Genomic DNA, 24,587 nt, shown 5'->3' with positions numbered 1-24,587 from the left:
TAGGAACAGGAGGAGGCCGTTCAGTCCCTCGAGCCTGTTACATTAGGAAAAGGAGGAGGCCATTCAGCCCCCTCGAGCCTGTTGCATTAGGAAAAGGAGGAGGCCATTCAGCCCCCTCGAGCCTGTTACATTAGGAACAGGAGGAGGCTGTTCAGCCCCCTCGAGCCTGTTACATTAGGAACAGGAGGAGGCCATTCACCCCCTCGAGCCTGTTACATTAGGAACAGGAGGAGGTCGTTCAGTCCCTCGAGCCTGTTACATTAGGAACAGGAGGAGGCCGTTCAGCCCCTCGAGCCTGTTACATTAGGAACAGGAGGAGGCCATTCAGCCCCCTCGAGCCTGTTACATTAGGAACAGGAGGAGGCCATCCAGCCCCTCGAGCCTGTTATATTAGGAACAGGAGGAGGCCATTCAGCCCCTCGAGCCTGTTACATTAGGAACAGGAGGAGGCCGTTCAGCCCCTCGAGCCTGTTACATTAGGAACAGGAGGAGGCCGTTCAGCCCCTCGAGCCTGTTACATTAGGAACAGGAGGAGGCCATTTAGCCCCCTCGAGCCTCTAACATTAGGAAGAGGAGGAGGCCGTTCAGTCCCCTCGAGCCTGTTACATTAGGAACACGAGGAGGCCATTCAGCCCCTCGAGCCTGTTACATTAGGAACAGGAGGAGGCCATCCAGCCCCCTCGAGCCTGTTACATTAGGAACAGGAGGAGACCGTTCAGCCCCTCGAGCCTGTTATATTAGGAACAGGAGGCCATTCAGCCCCCTCGAGCCTGTTACATTAGGAACAGGAGGTGGCCATTCAGCCCCTCGAGCCTGTTACATTAGGAGCAGGAGGAGGCCATTCAGCCCCTCGAGTCTGTTACATTAGGAATAGGAGGAGGCCATTCAGCCCCTCGAACCTGTTACACTAGGAATAGGAGGAGGCCATTCAGCCCCCTCGAGCCTGTTACATTAGGAACAGGAGGAGGCCGTTCAGCCCCTCGAGCCTGTTACATTAGGAACAGGAGGAGACCGTTCAGCCCCTCGAGCCTGTTACATTAGGAACAGGAGGAGGCCATTCAGCCCCCTCGAGCCTGTTACATTAGGAACAGGAGGAGGCCGTTCAGACCCTCGAGCCTGCTACATTAGGAAGAGGAGGAGGCCATTCAGCCCCCTCGAGCCTGTTACATTAGGAACAGGAGGAGACCATTCAGCCCCTCGAGCCTGTTACATTAGGAACAGGAGGAGGCCATTCAGCCCCCTTGAGCCTGTTACCTTAGGAACAGGAGGAGGCCGTTCAGCCCCCTCGAGCCTGTTACATTAGGAACAGGAGGAGGCCGTTCAGCCCCCTCGAGCCTGTCACATTAGGAACAGGAGGAGGCCGTTCAGCCCCCTCGAGCCTGTTACATTAGGAACAGGAGGAGGCCATTCAGCCCCCTCGAGCCTGTTACATTAGGAACAGGAGGAGGCCATTCAGCCCCCTCGAGCCTGTTACATTAGGAACAGGAGGTGGCCATTCAGCCCCTCGAGCCTGTTACATTAGGAACAGGAGGAGGCCATTCAGCCCCCTTGAGCCTGTTACATTAGGAACAGGAGGAGGCCGTTCAGCCCCTCGAGCCTATTACATTAGGAACAGGAGGAGGCCGTTCAGCCCCTCGAGCCTGTTACATTAGGAACAGGAGGAGGCCCTTCAGCCCCCTCGAGCCTGTTACATTAGGAACAGGAGGAGGCCATTCAGCGCCCTCGAGCCTGTTTCATTAGGAACAGGAGGAGGCCATTCAGCCCCTCGAGCCTGTTACATTAGGAACGGGAGGAGGCCCTTCAGCCCCCTCGAGCCTGTTACATGAGGAACAGGAGGAGGCCATTCAGCCCCCTCGAGCCTGTTACATTAGGAACAGGAGGAGGCCATCCAGCCCCCTCGAGCCTGTTACATTAGGAACAGGAGGAGGCCGTTCAGCCCCCTCGAGCCTGTTACATTAGGAACAGGAGGAGGCCATTCAGCCCCCTCGAGCCTGTTATATTAGGAACAGGAGGAGGCCATTCAGCTTCTCGAGCCTGTTACATTAGGAACAGGAGGAGGCCATTCAGCCCCCTCGAGCCTGTTACATTAGGAACAGGAGGAGGCCGTTCAGGCCCCCTCGAGCCTATTACATTAGGAACAGGAGGAGGCCATTCAGCCCCTTCGAGCCTGTTACATTAGGAACAAGAGGAGGCCATTCAGCCCATCGAGCCTGTTACATTAGGAACAGGAGGAGGCCATTCAGCCTCCTCGAGCCTGTTACATTAGGAGCAGGTGGAGGCCGTTCAGCCTCCTCGAGCCTGTTACATTGGAAACAGGAGGAGGCCGTTCAGCCCCTTCGAGCATGTTACATTAGGAACAGGAGGAACCCATTCAGCCCCCTCGAGCCTGTTACATTAGGAACAGGAGGAGGCCGTTCAGCCCCTTCGAGCCTGTTACATTAGGAACAGAAGGAGGCCGTTCAGCCCCTCGAGCCTGTTATATTAGGAACAGGAGGAGGCCATTCAGCCCCTCGAGCCTGTTACATTAGGAACAGGAGGAGGCCGTTCAGCCCCTCGAGCCTGTTACATTAGGAACAGGAGGAGGCCATCCAGCCCCCTCGAGCCTGTTACATTAGGAACAGGAGGAGGCCATTCAGCCCCCTCGAGCCTGTTACATTAGGAACAGGAGGTGGCCATTCAGCCCCTCGAGCCTGTTACATTAGGAGCAGGAGGAGGCCATTCAGCCCCTCGAGTCTGTTACATTAGGAATAGGAGGAGGCCATTCAGCCCCTCGAACCTGTTACACTAGGAATAGGAGGAGGCCATTCAGCCCCCTCGAGCCTGTTACATTAGGAGCAGGAGGAGGCCATTCAGCCCCCTCGAGCCTGTTACATTAGGAACAGGAGGAGGCCGTTACAGCCCCTCGAGCCTGTTACATTAGGAACAGGAGGAGACCGTTCAGCCCCTCGAGCCTGTTACATTAGGAACAGGAGGAGGCCATTCAGCCCCCTCGAGCCTGTTACATTAGGAACAGGAGGAGGCCGTTCAGACCCTCGAGCCTGCTACATTAGGAAGAGGAGGAGGCCATTCAGCCCCCTCGAGCCTGTTACATTAGGAACAGGAGGAGACCATTCAGCCCCTCGAGCCTGTTACATTAGGAACAGGAGGAGGCCGTTCAGCCCCCTCGAGCCTGTTACATTAGGAACAGGAGGAGGCCGTTCAGCCCCCTCGAGCCTGTTACATTAGGAACAGGAGGAGGCCGTTCAGCCCCCTCGAGCCTGTTACATTAGGAACAGGAGGAGGCCGTTCAGCCCCCTCGAGCCTGTTGCATTAGGAACAGGAGGAGGCTGTTCAGCCCCCTCGAGCCTGTTACATTAGGAACAGGAGGAGGCCGTTCAGCCCCCTCGAGCCTGTTATATTAGGAACAGGAGGAGGCCATTCAGCTTCTCGAGCCTGTTACATTAGGAACAGGAGGAGGCCATTCAGCCCCCTCGAGCCTGTTACATTAGGAACAGGAGGAGGCCGTTCAGCCCCGCTCGAGCCTATTACATTAGGAACAGGAGGAGGCCATTCAGCACCTCGAGCCTGTTACATTAGGAACAGGAGGACGCCATTCAGCCCCTTGAGCCTGTTACATTAGTAACAGGAGGAGGCCATTCAGCCCCCTCGAGCCTGTTACATTAGGAACAGGAGGAGGCCATTCAGCCTCCTCGAGCCTGTACTAGGAGCAGGAGGAGGCCGTTCAGCCTCCTCGAGCCTGTTACATTGGAAGCAGGAGGAGGCCGTTCAGCCCCTTCGAGCCTGTTACATTAGGAACAGGAGGAGGCCATTCAGCCCCACAAGCCTGTTACATTAGGAACAGGAGGAGGCCATTCAGCCCCCTCGAGCCTGTTACATTTGGAACAGGAGGAGGCCATTCAGCCCCTCGAGCCTGTTACATTAGGAACAGCAGGAGGCCGTTCAGCCCCCTCGAGCCTGTTACATTAGGAACAGGAGGAGGCCGTTCAGCACACTCGAGCCTGTTACATTAGGAACAGGAGGAGGCCGTTCAGCCCCCTCGAGCCTGTTACATTAGGAACAGGAGGAGGCCGTTCAGCCCCCTCGAGCCTGTTACATTAGGAACAGGAGGAGGCCGTTCAGCCCCCTCGAGCCTGTTACATTCGGAACAGGAGGAGGCCGTTCAGCCTCCTCGAGCCTGTTACATTAGGAACAGGAGGAGGCCGTTCAGGCTCCTCGAGCCTGTTACATTAGGAACAGGAAGAGGCCGTTCAGCCCCCTCGAGCCTGTTACATTAGGAACAGGAGGAGGCCGTTCAGCCCCCTCGAGCCTGTTACATCAGGAGGAGGCCGTTCAGCCCCCTCGAGCCTGGTACATTAGGAACAGGAGGAGGCCATTCAGCCCCCTCGAGCCTGTTACATTAGGAACAGGAGGTGGCCATTCAGCCCCTCGAGCCTGTTACATTAGGAGCAGGAGGAGGCCATTCAGCCCCTCGAGTCTGTTACATTAGGAATAGGAGGAGGCCATTCAGCCCCTCGAACCTGTTACACTAGGAATAGGAGGAGGCCATTCAGCCCCCTCGAGTCTGTTACATTAGGAACAGGAGGAGGCCGTTCAGCCCCTCGAGCCTGTTACATTAGGAGCAGGAGGAGGCCATTCAGCCCCCTCGAGCCTGTGACATTAGGAACAGGAGGAGGCCGTTCAGCCCCTCGAGCCTGTTACATTAGGAACAGGAGGAGACCGTTCAGCCCCTCGAGCCTGTTACATTAGGAACAGGAGGAGGCCATTCAGCCCCCTCGAGCCTGTTACATTAGGAACAGGAGGAGGCCGTTCAGACCCTCGAGCCTGCTACATTAGGAAGAGGAGGAGGCCATTCAGCCCCCTCGAGCCTGTTACATTAGGAACAGGAGGAGACCATTCAGCCCCTCGAGCCTGTTACATTAGGAACAGGAGGAGGCCATTCAGCCCCCTTGAGCCTGTTACCTTAGGAACAGGAGGAGGCCGTTCAGCCCCCTCGAGCCTGTTACATTAGGAACAGGAGGAGGCCGTTCAGCCCCCTCGAGCCTGTTATATTAGGAACAGGAGGAGGCCATTCAGCTTCTCGAGCCTGTACTAGGAGCAGGAGGAGGCCGTTCAGCCTCCTCGAGCCTGTTACATTGGAAGCAGGAGGAGGCCGTTCAGCCCCTTTGAGCCTGTTACATTAGGAACAGGAGGAGGCCATTCAGCCCCACAAGCCTGTTACATTAGGAACAGGAGGAGGCCATTCAGCCCCCTCGAGCCTGTTACATTAGGAACAGGAGGAGGCCATTCAGCCCCTCGAGCCTGTTACATTAGGAACAGCAGGAGGCCGTTCAGCCCCCTCGAGCCTGTTACATTAGGAACAGGAGGAGGCCGTTCAGCCCCCTCGAGCCTGTTACATTAGGAACAGGAGGAGGCCGTTCAGCCCCCTCGAGCCTGTTACATTAGGAACAGGAGGAGGCCGTTCAGCCTCCTCGAGCCTGTTACATTAGGAACAGGAGGAGGCCGTTCAGGCTCCTCGAGCCTGTTACATTAGGAACAGGAGGAGGCCGTTCAGCCCCCTCGAGCCTGTTACATTAGGAACAGGAGGAGGCCGTTCAGCCCCCTCGAGCATGTTACATCAGGAGGAGGCCGTTCAGCCCCCTCGAGCCTGGTACATTAGGAACAGGAGGAGGCCATTCAGCCCCCTCGAGCCTGTTACATTAGGAACAGGAGGAGGCCATTCAGCCCCCTCGAGCCTGTTACATTAGGAACAGGAGGAGGCCGTTCAGGCTCCTCGAGCCTGTTACATTAGGAACAGGAGGAGGCCGTTCAGCCCCCTCGAGCCTGTTACATTAGGAACAGGAGGAGGCCGTTCAGCCCCCTCGAGCCTGTTACATCAGGAGGAGGCCGTTCAGCCCCCTCGAGCCTGGTACATTAGGAACAGGAGGAGGCCATTTAGCCCCCTCGAGCCTCTAACATTAGGAAGAGGAGGAGGCCGTTCAGCCCCCTCGAGCCTGGTACATTAGGAACAGGAGGAGGCCGTTCAGGCTCCTCGAGCCTGTTACATTAGGAACAGGAGGAGGCCGTTCAGCCCCCTCGAGCCTGTTACATTAGGAACAGGAGGAGGCCGTTCAGCCCCCTCGAGCCTGTTACATCAGGAGGAGGCCGTTCAGCCCCCTCGAGCCTGGTACATTAGGAACAGGAGGAGGCCATTCAGCCCCCTCGAGCCTGTTACATTAGGAACAGGAGGAGGCCATTCAGCCCCCTCGAGCCTGTTACATTAGGAACAGGAGGAGGCCGTTCAGGCTCCTCGAGCCTGTTACATTAGGAACAGGAGGAGGCCGTTCAGCCCCCTCGAGCCTGTTACATTAGGAACAGGAGGAGGCCGTTCAGCCCCCTCGAGCCTGTTACATCAGGAGGAGGCCGTTCAGCCCCCTCGAGCCTGGTACATTAGGAACAGGAGGAGGCCATCCAGCCCCTCGAGCCTGTTATATTAGGAACAGGAGGAGGCCATTCAGCCCCTCGAGCCTGTTACATTAGGAACAGGAGGAGGCCGTTCAGCCCCTCGAGCCTGTTACATTAGGAACAGGAGGAGGCCGTTCAGCCCCTCGAGCCTGTTACATTAGGAACAGGAGGAGGCCATTTAGCCCCCTCGAGCCTCTAACATTAGGAAGAGGAGGAGGCCGTTCAGCCCCCTCGAGCCTGGTACATTAGGAACAGGAGGAGGCCGTTCAGCCCCCTCGAGCCTGTTACATTAGGAACAGGAGGAGGCCATTCAGCCCCCTCGAGCCTGTTACATTAGGAACAGGAGGTGGCCATTCAGCCCCTCGAGCCTGTTACATTAGGAGCATGAGGAGGCCATTCAGCCCCTCGAGTCTGTTACATTAGGAATAGGAGGAGGCCATTCAGCCCCTCGAACCTGTTACACTAGCAATAGGAGGAGGCCATTCAGCCCCTCGAACCTGTTACACTAGGAATAGGAGGAGGCCATTCAGCCCCCTCGAGTCTGTTACATTAGGAACAGGAGGAGGCCGTTCAGCCCCTCGAACCTGTTACACTAGGAATAGGAGGAGGCCATTCAGCCCCCTCGAGTCTGTTACATTAGGAACAGGAGGAGGCCGTTCAGCCCCTCGAGCCTGTTACATTAGGAGCAGGAGGAGGCCATTCAGCCCCCTCGAGCCTGTTACATTAGGAACAGGAGGAGGCCGTTCAGCCCCTCGAGCCTGTTACATTAGGAACAGGAGGAGGCCATTCAGCCCCTTGAGCCTGTTACATTAGGAACAGGAGGAGGCCGTTCAGCCCCCTCGAGCCTATTACATTAGGAACAGGAGGAGGCCATTCAGCCCCTTCGAGCCTGTTACATTAGGAACAAGAGGAGACCATTCAGCCCATCGAGCCTGTTACATTAGGAACAGGAGGAGGCCGTTCAGCCCCTCGAGCCTGTTACATTAGGAACAGGAGGAGGCCATTCAGCCCCTTCGAGCCTGTTACATTAGGAACAAGAGGCCATTCAGCCCATCGAGCCTGTTACATTCGTAACAGGAGGAGGCCATTCAGCCCCCTCGAGCCTATTACATTAGGAACAGGAGGAGGCCATTCAGCCCCTTCGAGCCTGTTACATTAGGAACAAGAGGAGGCCATTCAGCCCATCGAGCCTGTTACATTAGGAACAGGAGGAGGCCATTCAGCCCCCCTCGAGCCTATTACATTAGGAACAGGAGGAGGCCATTCAGCCCCTTCGAGCCTGTTACATTAGGAACAAGAGGAGGCCATTCAGCCCATCGAGCCTGTTACATTCGTAACAGGAGGAGGCCATTCAGCCCCCTCGAGCCTATTACATTAGGAACAGGAGGAGGCCATTCAGCCCCTTCGAGCCTGTTACATTAGGAACAGGAGGAGGCCGTTCAGCCCCTTGAGCCTGTTACATTAGGAACAGGAGGAGGCCATTCAGCCCCCTCGAGCCTATTACATTAGGAACAGGAGGAGGCCATTCAGCCCCTTCGAGCCTGTTACATTAGGAACAGGAGGAGGCCGTTCAGCCCCTTGAGCCTGTTACATTAGGAACCGGAGGAGGCCGTTCAGCCCCTCGAGCCTGATCTGTGACCTCACTCCATCTCCCCGCCTTTGCCCCGTATCCCTTAATACCTTTGGTTAACAGAAATCTATCAATCTCAGATTTAAAATTAACAATTGACCCCCGGCATCAATTGCCGTTTGCGGAAGAGAGTTCCAAACTTCTACCACCCTTTGTGTGTCGAAGTGTTTCCTAACTTCACTCCTGAAAGGTCTGGCTCTAATTTTCAGACTCTGCCCCCGAGTCCGAGACTCCCCAACCAGCGGAAATAGTTTCTCTCTCTCTACCCTATCAGTTCCCCTTAATATCCTGAAAACTTCGATCAGATCGACCCCTTAACCGTCTAAACTCCAGGGAATACAACCCTAGTTTGTGTAATCTCTCCTCGTAACTTAACCCTTGGGGTCCGGGTATCATTCTGGTAAACCTACGCTGCACTCCCTCCGAGGCCAATATGTCCTTCCTAACAAAATAGCAAAATACTGCGGATGCTGGAAATCTGAAATAACAACAGAAAATGCTGGAAATATTCAGCAGGCCAGGCAGCATCCGTGGAGAGAGAAACAGAGTTAACGTTTCAGGTCTGGGACCCTTCTTCAGAACTGGAGAAGGCTGGAGATGTTACAGATGTTAAGCAGGCGCAGAGGCTGGACAAGGGGAGGAAGGAATTAAAGGAACATTCTGCGCTAGTGTAGGAGGCAGGGGAGATTAAATGTTGCAAATGGGGATGGCGGAATCATAAAAAGCCTGAAAATTGGGGTTGAGGTTTTTTATCCGACACCGACGGGACCGGCGTGGTGCCGGTTTATCAAAATGTCCGGATTACAGAGTGGTGTAGTTATAAGGTACGAGAGCCCCGTGCACAGCAACAAATCCAGGCTTCCCTGTTGCTTAGCAACAAGTGCAGGAACCCCGGCCGCAGACCAAGCGTCCCGCAAGTGCGGGAACCCCGGTTACACAGCCACAGGTCCAGGAACGGCCACTAATATGAAGTAAAACTTACCTGAACCTACTCCTGAATTTTGCCGGTTAACAGAGATTTCCGGTTATTTAGGCGCCGGTAAGTCGAGAGTTTCCTGTCGTCTGAAATTGCTGAACTCGATGGCGAGTCCTGAAGGCTGTAAAGGGCCGAGTCGAACGATGAGGTGCTGTTCCTCGAGCTTACGTTGAGCTTCATTGGAACAGTGTAAGAGGCCGAGGGCGGAGAGGTCAGAGCGGGAGTGGAGCGGAGAATTAAAGTGACAGGCGACCGGAAGCTCGGGGTCCCCCTTACGGACTGAACGGAGGCTTCGTTCCGAAGGTGTGGTGCCCAGAACTGCTCTCGGTACTCCAAGTGTGGTCTAACCCGGGCCTCGTTTAGCTGCAGCTTGACTTCTAACCCCTTGTATTCTAGCCCGCTGGTCCTGACCCGTCTCCGAGCCGTGTAGTATTTACGCCGGTGCAGATTGCACGCTCGAAATTCCACTTTGCGGAACCGCATTAAGAAAGAAAAGTAGAAGCAGCCCTGACGTGATCCACTGCAAAGTTCCTGTAGTGCTGCCTGCACGCGCTTGTGCAGGTCTTTCAGGAATTAATATTTCATAAGGAGGGAGAAACATAGAAACATAGAAGATAGGAGCAGGAGGCGGCCATTCGGCCCCTCGAGCCTGCTCCGCCATTTAATGCGATCATGGCTGATCATCCAAATTCAGTACCCTGTCCCTGCCTTCTCCCCATATCCCTTGATCCCTTTAGCCTTAAGAAATATATCCAACTCCTTCTTGAATATATTTAATGAATTGGCCTCTACTGCCTTCTGTGGTAGAGAATTCCACAGGTTCACCACTCTCTGGGTGAAGTTCCTCCTCATTTCTGTCCTAAATGGCTTACCCCCTTATCCTTAGACTGTGACCCCTGGTTCTGGACTCCCCGACCATCGGGAACATCCTTCCTGCATCTAGTCTGTCCAGTCCTGTCAGAATTTTATAAGTTTCAATGAGATCCCCTCTCATTCTTCTAAACTCCAGCGAGTATAAGCCCAATCGGCCCAATCTCTCCTCATACGTCATTCCTGCCATCCCAGGTATCAGTCTGGTGAATCTTCGCTGCACTCCCTCCATGGCAAGAACATCCTTCCTCAGATAAGGCGACCAAAACTGCACACAATACTCAAGGTGTGGTCTCACCAAGGCCCCTGTACAACTGCAGCAAGACATCCTCGTTCCTGCACTCAAACCCTCTCGCAAATGCATTAACACGGGGCTGCGGGGGCCCATTTAATACGCTTTAACTGCCGGTGCGCCTCTGGCCCGCTCCAGGCAAATGAATTTCAACAGATAAGTATTACACTTTGGCGAGGAAAAATAAGGAGGTCACATATTACAGGTAGACTATCCTTTATCCGAAAACCTCGGGACCAGCCGTGTTTCGGTTTTCGGAGAATTTCGGATTTCGGAAGGTGGGTCGGCGGGGGGGTCGGCGGCGGGGGGGTCAGCGGTGGGGGGGTGGGGGGGGGGGGTTGGCGGGGGTCGGGGCCGGCGGGGTCGGGTCTGCGGGCGGGGGGGGGGGTCGGCGGGGGGGGGGGGGGTCGTGCGCCCGACTTACGCTGACGCTCAGCGTAAGTCGGCGGGGGTCCGCGGGGGGGGGTCGGCGGGGGTCGGGGCCGGCGGAGGGGTCCGCGGGGGGTCATGCGCACGACTTACGCTGACGCTCAGCGTAAGTCGGCGGGGGTCGGGGTCCCCGGGGGTCCGCGGGGGGGGGTCGGCGGGGGTCGGGGTCGGCGGGGGTCGGGGCCGGCGGGGGTCCGTGGGGGGGTCGTGCGCACGACTTACGCTGACGCTCAGCGTAAGTCGGCGGGGGTCGGGGTCCCCGGGGGTCCGCGGGGGGGGGTCGGCGGGGGTCGGGGCCGGCGGGGGTCCGTGGGGGGGTCGTGCGCACGACTTACGCTGACGCTCAGCGTAAGTCGGCGGGGGTCGGGGTCGGCGGGGGTCCGCGGGAGTCGGGGCCGGCGGGGGGAGGGGGTCGGCGGGGGTCCGTGCGCACGACTTACGCTGACCCTCTGCTCAGCGTAAGTCCTGCACACGACTTACGCTGAACGAAAAAACCTTCGGTTTTTAGAGGGTTTCGGTTTTCGGAAGTTCGGATAAAGGGTAGTCTACCTGTACTGGCAAAATCAGAGTCTAAATGGGGTAGAGGAACAAAGGGATCGCGGAGTACAAATACACAAATCACTGAAAGTTGCGACACAGGTTAACAAGGCCATAAAAAAACAAACCAAACACTAGGGTTTATTTCTACAGGGATAGAATTGAAAAGTCGGAAAGTTATGCTAAATCTGTATCGAACCCTGGTTAGACCACACTTGGAGTACTGCGTGCAGTTCTGTCGCCATATTACAAAAAGGATATAGAGGCACAGGAGAGGGTGCAGAGAAGATTTACAAGGATGATACCCGAAATGCGAGGGTATACAGGAAACTTTCGATTTACTGGCACCTAAATAACCGGAAATCTCGGTTAACCAGCAAAATTCAGGAGTAGGTTCAGGTAAGTTTTATTACTTGCCTTCCTCCATCTGTTGCTGTGCAATCGGGTGTGGCTGTTGCTAAGCTACAGAGACGCTTGGAACTTGTGGCCATTGTTCTGCACTTGTTGCTAAGCAACAGGGTTTGTTGCTTTATACGGAGTTCTCAGCTCTCCGTATCTTTTACTATAGCGTTCGGTTATCCGGAATTTTTGATGAACCGGCACCACGTCGGTCCCGTCGGTGCCGGATAAAAAAAAGTTTCCTGTACCTATCAGGAAAGGATGAACAGGCTGGGTCTCTTTTCTCTTCAGAGAAGGCTGAGGGGTGACCTAATAGAGGTCTTTAAAATGATGAAAGGTTTTGATAGAGTGGATACAGAGAGAATGGTTCCACTTGTGGGGAAGAGCATAACTAGGGGCCATCAATATAAGAGAGTCACCAAGAAATCCAATCGGGAATTCAGGAGAAACTTCTTTACCCAGAGAGTGGCAAGAATGTGGAACTCGCTACCACAGGGAGTGGTCGAGGCGAATTTGGATGATCAGCCATGATCTCATTAAATGGCGGAGCAGGCTCGAGGGGCCGAATGGCCTACTCCTGCTCCTATCTTCTATGTTTCTATCAATCGGGTAGGTGCATTTAAGGGGGAAGCTAGATAAGCACATGAGGGAGAGGGAAATAGAAAGATACGGTGATGGGGTGAGATGAAGAGGGGGCGGGAGGAGGCTGGTGTGGAGCAGGAACACCGGCACGGAGCAGAGGGGCCGAATGGCCTGTTTCTGTGCTGGGCCGCTATGTAATAGAAACATAGAAGATAGGAGCAGGAGGCCATTCGGCCCCTCGAGCCCGCTCCGCCATTCAATGTGATCATGGCTGATCATCCAAATTCAGTACCCTGTCCCTGCCTTCTCCCCAAATCCCTTGATCCCTTTAGCCTTAAGAAATATATCCAACTCCTTCTTGAATATATTTAATGACTTGGCCTCAACTGCCTTGTGTGGTAGAGAATTCCACAGGTTCACCACTCTCTGGGTGAAGAAATTCCTCCTCATCTCTGTCCTAAATGGCTTACCCCTTATCTTTAGACTGTGACCCCTGGTGGATTTATAATGGGAAACCGTGCCGAGGAGGTCTGCAGACCCGAGCGAAGATTTTGAATGTATTAAACGGACCGATACAACGGCCCGCTCTCACCGATCTTGTTGAGCACCAGGACGATTCGCTTGTTGGCTCCTGACTGCAGCACGGCCTGCTCCACCTGCGGGCACCGACAGCCCAGCGGGTCCCGGCTGTCCAGCACCTCCAGAATGACGTCGGAGGCCTCGATTACCTGGGGGACGGGAATAACAACGTGAAGCGTAGGTGTTAAAAAAAGTCTCCCATTTCTCCAGCACCTTTCCCCACCTCAGGACGTCCCAAAGCTCTTCACAGCCAATGAAGTACTTTTTTTGAAGTGTGGTCACTGTTGTAATGTAGGAAACACGGCAGCCAATTTGTGCACAGCAAGCTCCCACAAACAGCAATGTGATGAATGACCAGATCATCTGTTTTAGTGGTACTGGTTGAGGGATAAATATTGGCCCCAGGACACCGGGGAGGACTCCCCCCTGCTCTTCTTCCAATAGTGGCCGTGGGATCTTTGACATCCACCTGAGAGGGCAGACGGGGCCTCAGGTTTAACGCCTCGTCCCGAAAGACAGCACCTCCGACAGTGCGGCGCTCCCTCAGTACCGCCCCTCCGACAGTGCGGCGCTCCCTCAGTACCGCCCCTCCGACAGTGCGGCGCTCCCTCAGTATCGCCCCTCCGACAGTGCGGTGCTCCCTCAGTACCGCTCCTCCGACAATGCGGCGCTCCCTCAGTACTGCCCCTCCGACAGTGCAGTGCTCCCTCAGTACCGCCCCTCCGACAGTGCGGCGCTCCCTCAGTACCGCCCCTCCGACAGTGCGGCGCTCCCTCAGTACCGCCCCTCCGACAGTGCGGCGCTCCCTCAGTACCGCCCCTCCGACAGTGCAGCGCTCCCTCAGTACCGCCCCTCCGACAGTGCGGCGCTCCCTCAGTACTGCCCCTCCGACAGTGCGGCGCTCCCTCAGCACCGCCCCTCTGACAGTGCGGCGCTCCCTCAGTACCGCCCCTCCGACAGTGCGGCACTCCCTCAGTACTGGCACCGGGGGAGTGTCGGGCCTGGACTATGGGGTTGGAGGCTCGAGTGGGGGCTTGAACCCACGACCTTATGACTTGGAGGTGAGAGCGAGACCCTCTGACACCCAAAGACGTGCTAGCGGATCTCCTGTGGCATTGCTCCCGGTAAGCTGAAGGATGCCCTGCGACGTACATATTACCCACAGCGCATTAGCAGCCCTTTTAAGAGCACACGGTGTAATTGCTGTAAATAGCCACGTGCCGAGGTCAGTCAGAGATCAATTGCATCGGGTCAGTTAGATACCAATTGCTGCAGGTCAATTAGAGATCCAAAGGAACTCGAAAGAAAAATGACTGGCTTATGTGACATCTGAAACGTTACGGACAGGTCTTCAGATAGATATAACATGCCGTTCCATTTTTCAAACTGCGGGGGACAGAGAGAGAGGTGTACACGGGAATTTAAATTCCGTTAATTAAATAAATCTGGAATTAAAAAACTGGTATCAGTAATGGTACAACTGGATTGTTGTAAAAACCCATCTGCTTCACGAATGTCCTTTCGGGAAGGAAATCTACCGTCCTTACCCGGTCTGGCCGATATGTGACTCCAGACCCACAGCAACGTGGTTGACTCTTAACTGCCCTCTCCTGCACACAAGCCACTCAGTGGTACCAAACCGCTGGGAAAAAACCTTCACCTCACACGGACTGCAGCGGTTCAAGGCGGCGGCTCACCACCACCTTCTCGAGGGCAATTAGGGACGGGCAATAAATGCCACGGGGAAGCTGGATAAACACATGAGGGAGAAAGGAATAGAAGGATATGGTGATGGGTGAGATGAAGAGGGGGCGGGAGGAGGCTCGTGTGAGCTCCGACAGACCAGCCACATAAATACTGTGGCCAGAAGGGCAGGTCAGAGGCTGGGTATTCTGCGGCGAGTGTCTCACCTCCTGACTCCCCAAAGCCTTTCCACCATCTACAAGGCACAAGTCAGGAGTGTGACGGAATACTCTCCACTTGCCTGGATGAGTGCAGCTCCAACAACACTCAAGAAGCTCGACACCATCCAGGACAAAGCAGCCCGCTTGATCGGCACCCCGTCCCACCACCTTAAACATTCACTCCCTCCACCACCGGCGCACCGTGGCTGCAGTGTGGCCCATCTACAAGATGCACTGCAGCAACTCGCCAAGGCTTCTTCGGCAGCACCTCCCAAACCCGCCACCTCTTCCACCTAGAAGGACAAGGGCAGCAGGCGCACGGGAACACCGCCACCTCCAAGTTCCACCTCCAAGTCACACACACCATCCTGACTTGGAAATATATCGGCCGTTCCTTCATCGTCGCTGGGTCAAAATCCTGGAACTCCCTCCCTAACAGCGCTGTGGGAGCACCTTCACCACACGGGACTGCAGCGGTTCAAGAAGGCGGCTCACCACCACCTTCTCAAGGGGCGATTAGGGATGGGCAATAAACGCTGGCCTTGCCAGCGACGCCCACATCCAATTGAATAAAAACCACAAGATTGCGCCAGAGTGCCACTGACCTTTTTAAATTCCCTGTAGTATGATTTCCGGGAGTTTTCGTTCTGCAGATTCGGGTTGCTCTGTAGGTCCTGAAGATCAGTCTCCTGGGTAGGGAAGGCGGTGGGATATTACTGGGAGGGGTTTGGGCTCAATCAACAGGCAAGGCTCATCTAAACAAACATGTCGAAAGGACAAGCATGGAAACAGGCCATTCGGCCCCTGCCGTCCATGTTGGATATTTAATCTCCACAAGGTTTGCAGGGCTGTGGGGAACGAGCAGGGTGGAGTGGGGCTATCTGGTTAGCTCGTTCAAAGAACCGGCACAGGCACGATGGGCTGAATGGCCTCCTTCTGTGCTGTCCGATTCACACGAGTAGTATTCCTAAGCCCGTGTGTCCCCTCCTGTTCCGAGATCACTTTACTCGCCACCGATCTAACCCAGTCTTAAATGTCGCGTGCGTGCACTCTGCTCCAATCACCGAGTGATATCTCGACCCCGTATGCATACTGTGGCTGCAGTGTGCACCATCTACAAGATGCACTGCAGCGACTCGCCAAGGCTTCTTCGGCAGCACCTTCCCAAACCCGCGACCTCTTCCACCTAGAAGGACAAGGGCAGCAGGCGCACGGGGAACACCACCACCTCCAAGTTCCCCTCCAAGTCACACACACCATCCCGACTTGGAAATATATCGGCCGTTCCTTCATTGTCGCTGGGTCAAAATCCTGGAACTCCCTCCCTAACAGCGCTGTGGGAGCACCTTCACCACACGGGACTGCAGCGGTTCAAGAAGGCGGCTCACCACCACCTTCTCAAGGGCGATTAGAGGATGGGCAATAAATGCTGGGCCTTGCCAGCGACGTCCACACCTCCAGAAGGAACTAAAATTAATTAGTTTCGAGCTGGGCGATTGTGGGTTTGTCGGACACAGAAAACCGTGGAACAGAATCAAGAGAGAGCAGGTTAGGCCCTCAGAGCATCACCTCAGCATCAAGGAACCCACCGGATACAGGTGTGGGAGGGGGGAGAAGGAACTGGGAGTGGCAGACACACTGTCCCCCCACCCCACTCAAAGGGAAAGGTGTGGCCGAGCTCCCCAGCTTACCTTTTGTTCAAACTCTTGCTGCCTCTTCTGAGCGTCTCGCTGCAAACCCTCCAGACTGCGGCGCTTGGCCATCCCCTGCTCCCGGGCAGCCTTCTGCCTTTCCTTCTGCGCCTCCATCTGGGGGAGAGAGGGAGACGGGGAGGAATAGCGATTTCAGTAAAGCGAGACATAAGAACATAAGAAGTAGGAGCAGGAGTAGGCCATACGGCCCCTCGGGCCTGCTCCGCCATTCAATAGGATCATGGCTGATCCGAACCTAGACTCATGTCCACTTCCCTGCCCTCTCCCCGTAACCCCTAATTCCCTTATCAGCTAGGAAACTGTCTATCTCCGTTTTAAATTTATTTAATGTCACAGCTTCCACAGCTCTCTGGGGTAGCAAATTCCATAGATTTACTACCCTCTGAGTGAAGAAGTTTCTCCTCATCTCAGTTTTGAAAGGGCAGCCCCTTATTCTAAGATTATGCCCCCTAGTTCTAGTCTCACCCATCAGTGGAAACATCCTCCCCGCATCCACCCGATCAAGCCCCCTCACAATCTTATATGTTTCAATAAGATCGCCTCTCATTCTTCTGAACTCCAATGAGTAGAGTCCCAACCTACTCAACCTTTCCTCATACGTCAACCCCCTCATCTCCGGAATCAACCGAGTGAACCTTCTCTGAACCGCCTCGAGAGCAAGTATATCTTTTCTTAAATATGGAAACCAAAACTGCACGCAGTTTGACACTCCATCACCTGAGCCTGGGTGGAGTGGGGTGGGGAGTGAACAGCCTGCAGTACAATCAGAGACTCTCCGATCTCCAGAAGCTGGGCTGCACGTCGGGGTGGGGAATTTGTAATCTGTGTGACGAAGCACCTCGGCTCACCCAGTTTCCCCTCAGCGAGCAGCTGAGCCACACAGACGGGGGGCCGGTCCCGCGGTCCCTCCCGCTGTCCGTCCCTCCGTACCGGAACTGGCTTCGGTTCCCCGGGGCTCGGGAGCTGGGGGGGGGGGGGGGTGGGGGGTGGCGGGGGGAAAGAGGGTGAACCATCGGGTATGGCCTTTGATCCCGGGCACTGGCCAGGGAGGCTTGCTGGGCAGTGTGGCTGCTGGGTGGGGTGGGGGTGAATGACGGACACTTGGGTGAGGGAGAGATACCATCGAAAGGAGGGAGGCAACAGACTGGCGGAGAAAATTGGGTGAGATCATTCTAACCAAGATTAATGCAGGGTGAGGTCCAGGGGGCTTCAGATCTGTCGCTGGGAGAGAATTAAGAGGAAATTGGAAAGGAAACATAGTAAAATAGGAGCAGGAGTAGGCCATTCGGCCCTTCGAGCCTGCTCCGCCATTCAATATGATCATGGCTGATCCTCTCTCTCAATACAATATTCCCGCTCTCTCCCCATACCCCTTGATGCCTTTTGTGTCTAGAAATCTATCTATCTCCTTCTTAAATAGATTCAGTGCCTTGGCCTCCACAGCCTTCTGTGGTAGAGAATTCCACAGGTTCACCGCCCTCTGAGTGAAGACATTTCTCCTCATCTCAGTCCTAAATGTCCTACCCCGTATCCCGAGACTGTGACCCCTCGTTCTCGACCCCCCCCAGCCAGGGGAAACATCCTCCCTGCATCCAGTCTGTCTAGCCCGGTCAGAATTTTATACGTTTCAATGAGATCCCCTCTCATTCTTCTAAACTCTAGTGAATACAGGCCCAGTCGACCCAATCTCTCCTCATACGACAGTCCTGCCATCCCAGGAATCAGTCTGGTGAACCTTCGCTGCACTCCCTCTATGGCAAGTATATCCTTTCTTAGGTAAGGAGACCAAAACTGCACACAGTACTCCAGGTGTGGTCTCACCAAGGCCCTGTACAACTGTAGTGAGACATCCTTGCTCCTGTACTCAAATTCTCTTGCAATGAAGGCCAACATACCATTTGCCTTCCTAACTGCTTGCTGCCCTGCATGTTTGCTTTCAGTGACTGGTGTACAAGGACACCCAGGTCCCTTCGTACACCAGCATTTGCCAATCTAGCACCATTTAAATAATACTCCGCCTTTCTGTTTTTCCTACCGAAGTGGATAACTTCACAGATCACACAGTACATAAGCAAGGAAGTTAGGCTAAACCTTTATAAAACACCGCTGAGACCCCAGCTGGAGAATTGTGTCCAGTTCTGGGCACCACACTTTAGGAAGGATGTCAAGGCCTGGGAGAGGGTGCAGAGAAGATTGACCAGAATGGTACCAGGGATGAGGGACTTCAGTGATGTGGAGAGACTGGAGAAGCTGGGGTTATTCTCCTTAGAACAGAGAAGGTTAAGGGGAGATTGACCAGAATGGTACCAGGGACGAGGGACTTCAGTGATGTGGAGAGACTGGAGAAGTTGGGATTGTTCTCCTTGGAGCAGAGAAGGTTAAGGGGAGATTGACCAGAATGGTACCAGGGATGAGGGACTTCAGTGATGTGGAGAGACTGGAGAAGCTGGGGTTGTTCTCCTTGTAGCAGAGAAGGTTAAGGGGAGATTTGATAGTGGTGTTCAAAATCATGAAGGGTTTTAATAGAATGGAGAGAGAGAAACTGTTTCCAGTGTCAGGAGGGTCGGTAACCAGAGGACACAGATTGAAGATAATCGGTAAAAGAATCAGAGGGGAGATGAGGAGAATGTTTTTTATGCAGCGAGTTGTTGTGATCTGGAACGCGCTGCCTGAAAGGGCGGTGGGAGCAGATTCAATAGTAACTTTCAAAAGGGGGAATTGGAGAAATACTTGAAGGGGAAATATGTGCCGGGCTGTGGGGAAAGAGCAGGGGGGAGTGGGACTAATTGGAGAGCTCGTTCAAAGAGCCGGCACAGGTACGATGGGCCGAACGGCCTCCTCCTGCACTATGAGATTCTAGGAGCAATCTGCAGGAAGGAAGTCTTACCCTTTGCCTCCGCTTCTCGGCCTCTCGTTGTGCTCGTTCTTTGAAAGGGGCTATGTTGGGAACCCCTGGATCCTTCTTGAGTTGCTTCTGGCCTGGGCCCTAGTGGGAAAGGAGGGAAATATTTTACCAGGTCGTCCTACCACAGTGACTCCGTAAGGATACGGTCCCCACGCGGGCGCTAATCTGCGCACTACAAACAGCGCAGCCATCCACACAGGCCGACCGCACTCTCCAGCGGAAATTACTCGTGGAGTCCTGCTTCCCCCCATTCCTTCATTCACTGGGTCTCACTCTCTTCCCCACTCCAGAGGCTCGAGTCCCATAATCCAGGCCCGACACTCCCCTGGAGACAGTACTGAGGGAGCGCCGCACTGTCGGAGGGGCGGTACTGAGGGAACGCCGCACTGTCAGAGGGGCGGTACTGAGGGAGCGCCGCACTGTCGGAGTGGCGGTACTGAGGGAGCGCCGCACTGTCAGAGGGGCGGTACTGAGGGAGCGCCGCACTGTCGGAGGGGCGGTACTGAGGGAGCGCCGCACTGTCGGAGGGGCGGTACTGAGGGAGCGCCGCACTGTCGGAGGGGCGGTACCGAGGGAGCGCCGCACTGTCGGAGGGGCAGTACTGAGGGAGCGCCGCACGGTCGGAGGGGCGGTACGGAGGGAGCGCCGCACTGTCGGCGGGGCGGTACTGAGGGAGCGCCGCACTGTCGGAGGGGCGGTACTGAGGGAGCGCCGCACTGTCGGAGGGGCGGTACTGAGGGAGCGCCGCACTGTCGGAGGGGCGGTACTGAGGGAGCGCCGCACTGTCGGAGGGGCGGTACTGAGGGAGCGCCGCACTGTCGGAGGGGCGGTACTGAGGGAGCGCCGCACTGTCGGAGGGGCGGTACTGAGGGAGCGTCGCACTGTCGGAGGGGCGGTACTGAGGGAGCGCCGCACTGTCGGAGGGGCGGTACTGAGGGAGCGCCGCACTGTCGGAGGGGCGGTACTGAGGGAGCGCTGCACTGTCGGAGGGGCAGTACTGAGGGAGCGCCACACTGTCGGAGGTGCCGTCTTTCGGATGAGCCGTGGAACTGAGGCCCCGTCTGCCCTCTCAGGTGCACGTAAAAGATCCCATGGCACTATTTCGAAGAAGAGCAGGTGAGTTATCCCCGGTATCCTGGCCAATATTTATCCCTCAATCAACAAAGCAACAAGTTTAGCTGGTCATTTTCACAGTGCTGTTTTTGGGAGCTTGCTGTGCGCACATTGGCTGCCGTGTTTCCTACATTGCAACAGTGACCACACTTCAAAAAAAGTACTTCATTGGCTGTAAAACGCTTTAAGACGTCCGGTGGTCGTGAAAGGCGCTGGAGAAGTCCAAGTCTTTATTTTTGAATGGTTTGGCGGGGGGGGAAGCAGGCTGGAGGGGGTGTGTGGGGGCAGAATGGCCTACTCCTGCTCCTTTTTCTTATTGAGGGAGGCGGGAAAGCAGGCTGGCAGGAAGGGGGTGGCAGAATGGCCTCCTCCTGCTCCCATTTCTCATATTGGCCCAGAAATTCGGGTCCCCACGGGTGAGTACGCACGGGGTACTCACATGTCGGCCTAACGAAAGTGCCGGTTCCGTGCATGCACTGCGCGTGCGTGGGAAGCCGGAACTTCCGTTCCCTTGAAGGAAGGGGTTGACAGGTGGAACACTTGCACCGGAGAGGCAGCGCGTACGCCTGGAACTTATGTTTTTTTGCAGGTTTTTCCGGGAGGGTAAGTCTCCAGCAGTTACACTTTTAAAAAGCAGGTGCAAGGCCTGCTTTTAACAAGGTAAGTGGTGAATTAATTAAAAGTAAAACATTTTTTCCACAGGTTTATTATTTTTAAATACTTTAAAGAAAGGTAAGTTTATTTTTAGCCCCGTTAGAAAATTTAATTAATTTTTTCAAAAATTTATATTGTTTAAAAGTTATTTAATGTAATTTATAGTTATTTTAAAAATGTGATTTTTTTTTAACACTTATTTGAAGTTTTAGTGATGTTTTGGGGCTTATAGTATTTATAGGTTTGACAGCCCTTCCTGTCAAACTTATGAATGAAGCATTCCCTGCTAACATTGGCTCTCCATGGCCCACGTGATCCCAGGGGACGCATCGAACTAGCTGCGCCCCTGGGATACTCAAGCACTGCGCGCCGGCAGTTGGAGGAGGCCCAGGATCGGAATCCCACGTGGGCCCACAGCTCAATGGCCAGCGTGCTAGGTAAGTGCAGGTCGGGAGCTTGCACCCGTGGGAAGCCCCTGACCCGAATTTCTGGGCCATTATGATCTTACTGAATGGTGGGGGGTCAGAATGGCCTATTCCTCCTCCTATTTCGAATATTATGATCTTATTGAATGGGATAGGGCATAGTGGTTAGCACTGTTGCCTCACAGCGCCAGGGACCCGGGTTCGAATCCGGCCTCGAGCGACTGTCTGTGAGGAGTTTGCACATTCTCCCCGTGTTTGCGTGGGTTTCCTCCGGGTGCTCCGGTTTCCTCCCACAGTCCAAAGATGTGCGGGTTAGGTTGATTGGCTATGATAAATTGACCCTTAGTGTTAGGGGATTAAATAGGTGGGGTTACGAGGATAGGGTGGGATATGTGTTGGTGTAGGGGTTACGGGGATCGGGTGGGATATGTGCCGGTGCAGGCTCGATGGGCCGAAATGGCCTCTATCTGCACTGTGAGAATTCTGTGAATGGCTTCCTCCTGCTCCCATTTCTAATATTATGATCTTATTCAATGGTTGGGGTTGGAAAAAGCAGGCTGCAAGGGGAAATGTGGGGGGAGCAGAACGGCCCACTCCTGCTCCTAAGGTCCCTTTGGGCCGCAGTGCACTCTGGGGGCTGTAGTTCTCCCCTCCTCCTCCTCCATGCTTGCAATCCGCCGCCGTCTCCCCTGCGCTGGCGCGGTGCGCGGCGGGAGTTGTAGTTCGCCGCCTCCCTGGTTAGAATGGGGGCGAGCGGGCGGCCGGACTACAACTCCCAGCGGACGCAGCGGCGCGCCTGCGCACAACTCCCCCCCCACCCCACGGGAGACCAGCCGTGCGTCGACTCACTCGGCTCCGTTTCTGGCCCAAACGCCGCAGTTTTCTCTTTTTACCTGCGAAGAAAGCGAAACAAAAAGAGGTAAAAAGAGTGTTATCTGGCTTCAAAGCAGCAGTTCGATCGTTTTTTTTAGCTCGTTCGTTCAAATCAAACCGTCCGCCTGCTCACTCACCGCCTCGCGCCATCTTGGACGGTTGGTTCGCTGGCCCCGCCCCCCTTTTCCACGTTGCCGTAAAGTAAGCCGGCGACGCTGCCCCTTGTGCCCGCACCGTCGCAAATGGCTGCCCTAACTGTCGCCAGGAGTAAGGGGGGGTTGGCCAATCCGCTTTACGGCTTTTTGCCTACTTGTCCACTTTGGCCAAAAGTGGGCAAGAAACTTTTTTCTAATCTATATGTAGGATTTGACAACTTGGAAAGGTCCATTTTTTTTTTATGTTGTCGCTGGCACCTTCAAAACAAAGACAAAAAGAGAAAAAGGGGCGAGGAAACATAGAAGATATAGGAGCAGGAGTAGGCCATTCGGCCCCTCGAGCCTGCTCCGCCATTCAATGAGATCATGGCTGATCATCCAAATTCAGTACCCTGTCCCTGCCTTCTCCCCATACCCTTTGATCCCTTTAGCCTTAAGAAATATATGCAACTCCTTCTTGAATACATTTAATGAATTGGCCTCCACTGCCTTCTGTGGTAGAGAATTCCACAGGTTCACCACTCTCTGGGTGAAGAAATTCCTCCTCATCTCTGTCCTAAATGGCTTACCCCTTATCCTTAGACTGTGACCCCTGGTTCTGGACTCCCCGACCATCAGGAACATCCTTCCTGCATCTAGTAACACAGAAACACCACAATGCAGATAGAGGCCATTTCGGCCCATCGAGCCTGCACCAACACATATCCCACCCGATCCCCGTAACCCCTACACCAACACATATCCCACCCTATCCCCACGTATTTAATCCCCCTAACATTAAGGGTCAATTTATCATAGCCAATCAACCTAACCTGCACATCTTTGGACTGTGGGAGGAAACCGGAGCACCCGGAGGAAACCCACGCAAACATGGGGAGAATGTGCAAACTCCACACAGACAGCCGCCCGAGGCCGGATTCGAACCCGGGTCCCTGGCGCTGTGAGGCAACAGTGCTAACCACTATGCCACCGTGCTGTCTAGTCCTGTTAGAATTTTATAAGTTTCAATGAGATCATAAGAACAAAAGAACATAAGAAATAGGAGCAGGAGTAGGCCATACGGCCCCTCGGGCCTGCTCCACCATTCAATAGGATCATGGCTGATCTGAATCTAGACTCACGTCCACTTCCCTGCCCTCTCCCCGTAACCCCTAATTCCCTTATCTGCTAGGACAATGTTGATGCGCTATTAATTACTCATAAAAGACGGAGAGTTAGGAGAGTAACTAAAAGGCTTTTATTAACAAAGAACAGAGCATGCCTCTCGTGGTTGACTGGTTTCCAAGAAGGCAGGGGGCTGCAGAGCAGTCACCTTTATACCTGGGCATGTGGGTGGAGCCAGGGGCGGAGCCAGCTGAGGCATGCATAGATACAACAGTGTGCAACAACAACAACAACGGTGAACAACAATAACAGTGGTTTACCACATTCACCCCTTGTTTAAAATTGAGTCCGGCGGGGTGAAGTGTACTAAAGGTTCGTGTAAGTAAGTCTATCAGGTGGCCTTGTATGCCGTCCTGATTGTCGTGGTGGTGGCGGTGATGGTGCAGCATCCAACGTTGAATCTGGCGTCTCATTGAGTGGTTGGGTGGTCAGTGACGGGTCCTGGGGCTGCGGCATGCCGTCTACAGGGGTTAGGTTGTGGGTAGTGGTGGATGGCAATGGTAGTGTTTCAGGGGCACCCGAAGGTGCGAGGTCTCGTATGGAGACTGTGTCCTCCCGCCCGTCCGGGTACGCCACGTAAGCATACTGGGGGTTGGCGTGGAGGAGGCTCACCCTCTCGACCAGGGGGTCCGTTTTATGGGACCTCACGTGCTTCCGCAGTAGGACGGGTCCTGGAGACGTCAGCCATGTCGGTAGCGAGGTCCCCAATGTGGACTTCCTGGGGAAAGTGAACATTCTTTCATGGGGGGTGGCATTGGTGGCCGTACAAAGCAGTGACCGAATGGAGTGGAGCGCCGCAGGGAGGACCTCCTGCCAGCGAGAGGTCGGAAGGCCCTTAGATTTTAAGTTTAAGAGGACGGCCTTCCAAACCGTCGCGTTCTCTCTTTCCACCTGGCCGTTCCCCCGGGGGTTGTAGCTGGTGGTTCTGCTTGTAGCAATACCTCTCG

At 54.8% G+C, this 24,587-nt stretch overlaps 1 protein-coding gene across 3 annotated transcripts in view; it reads right to left on the bottom strand.

Annotated features, from left to right (window-relative positions):
• The window catches only part of gnl3l (G protein nucleolar 3 like), a 42,151-nt gene extending 19,632 nt beyond the window's left edge, over positions 1–22,519 (bottom strand). For 2 of the 3 annotated variants that reach the window (XM_085978995.1, XM_085978993.1), the window contains exons 1-6: positions 22,459–22,519; positions 22,298–22,341; positions 19,239–19,337; positions 16,331–16,447; positions 15,245–15,328; positions 12,749–12,884 (exon numbers count right to left, since the gene is read on the bottom strand). In XM_085978995.1, coding sequence (XP_085835121.1) covers positions 12,749–12,884; positions 15,245–15,328; positions 16,331–16,447; positions 19,239–19,337; positions 22,298–22,341; positions 22,459–22,471 — 493 coding nt within the window. In that variant the 5' untranslated portion in view covers positions 22,472–22,519. Of the gene's footprint in view, positions 1–12,748; positions 12,885–15,244; positions 15,329–16,330; positions 16,448–19,238; positions 19,338–22,297; positions 22,433–22,458 lie in introns of those variants that run through there. The other variant, XM_085978994.1, reaches the window with a different exon arrangement.
• Between the last annotated feature and the right edge of the window lie 2,068 nt (positions 22,520–24,587).

The sequence above is a fragment of the Somniosus microcephalus genome, unplaced genomic scaffold (assembly GCF_052327205.1).
Source record: "Somniosus microcephalus isolate GS21.2 unplaced genomic scaffold, FLI_Smic_1.0 unresolved_chr7, whole genome shotgun sequence".
NCBI lineage: Eukaryota > Metazoa > Chordata > Chondrichthyes > Squaliformes > Somniosidae > Somniosus > Somniosus microcephalus.
The sequence above is the reverse complement of the archived record's forward strand: the minus strand, read 5'-3'. Positions and strand labels throughout refer to the sequence as shown.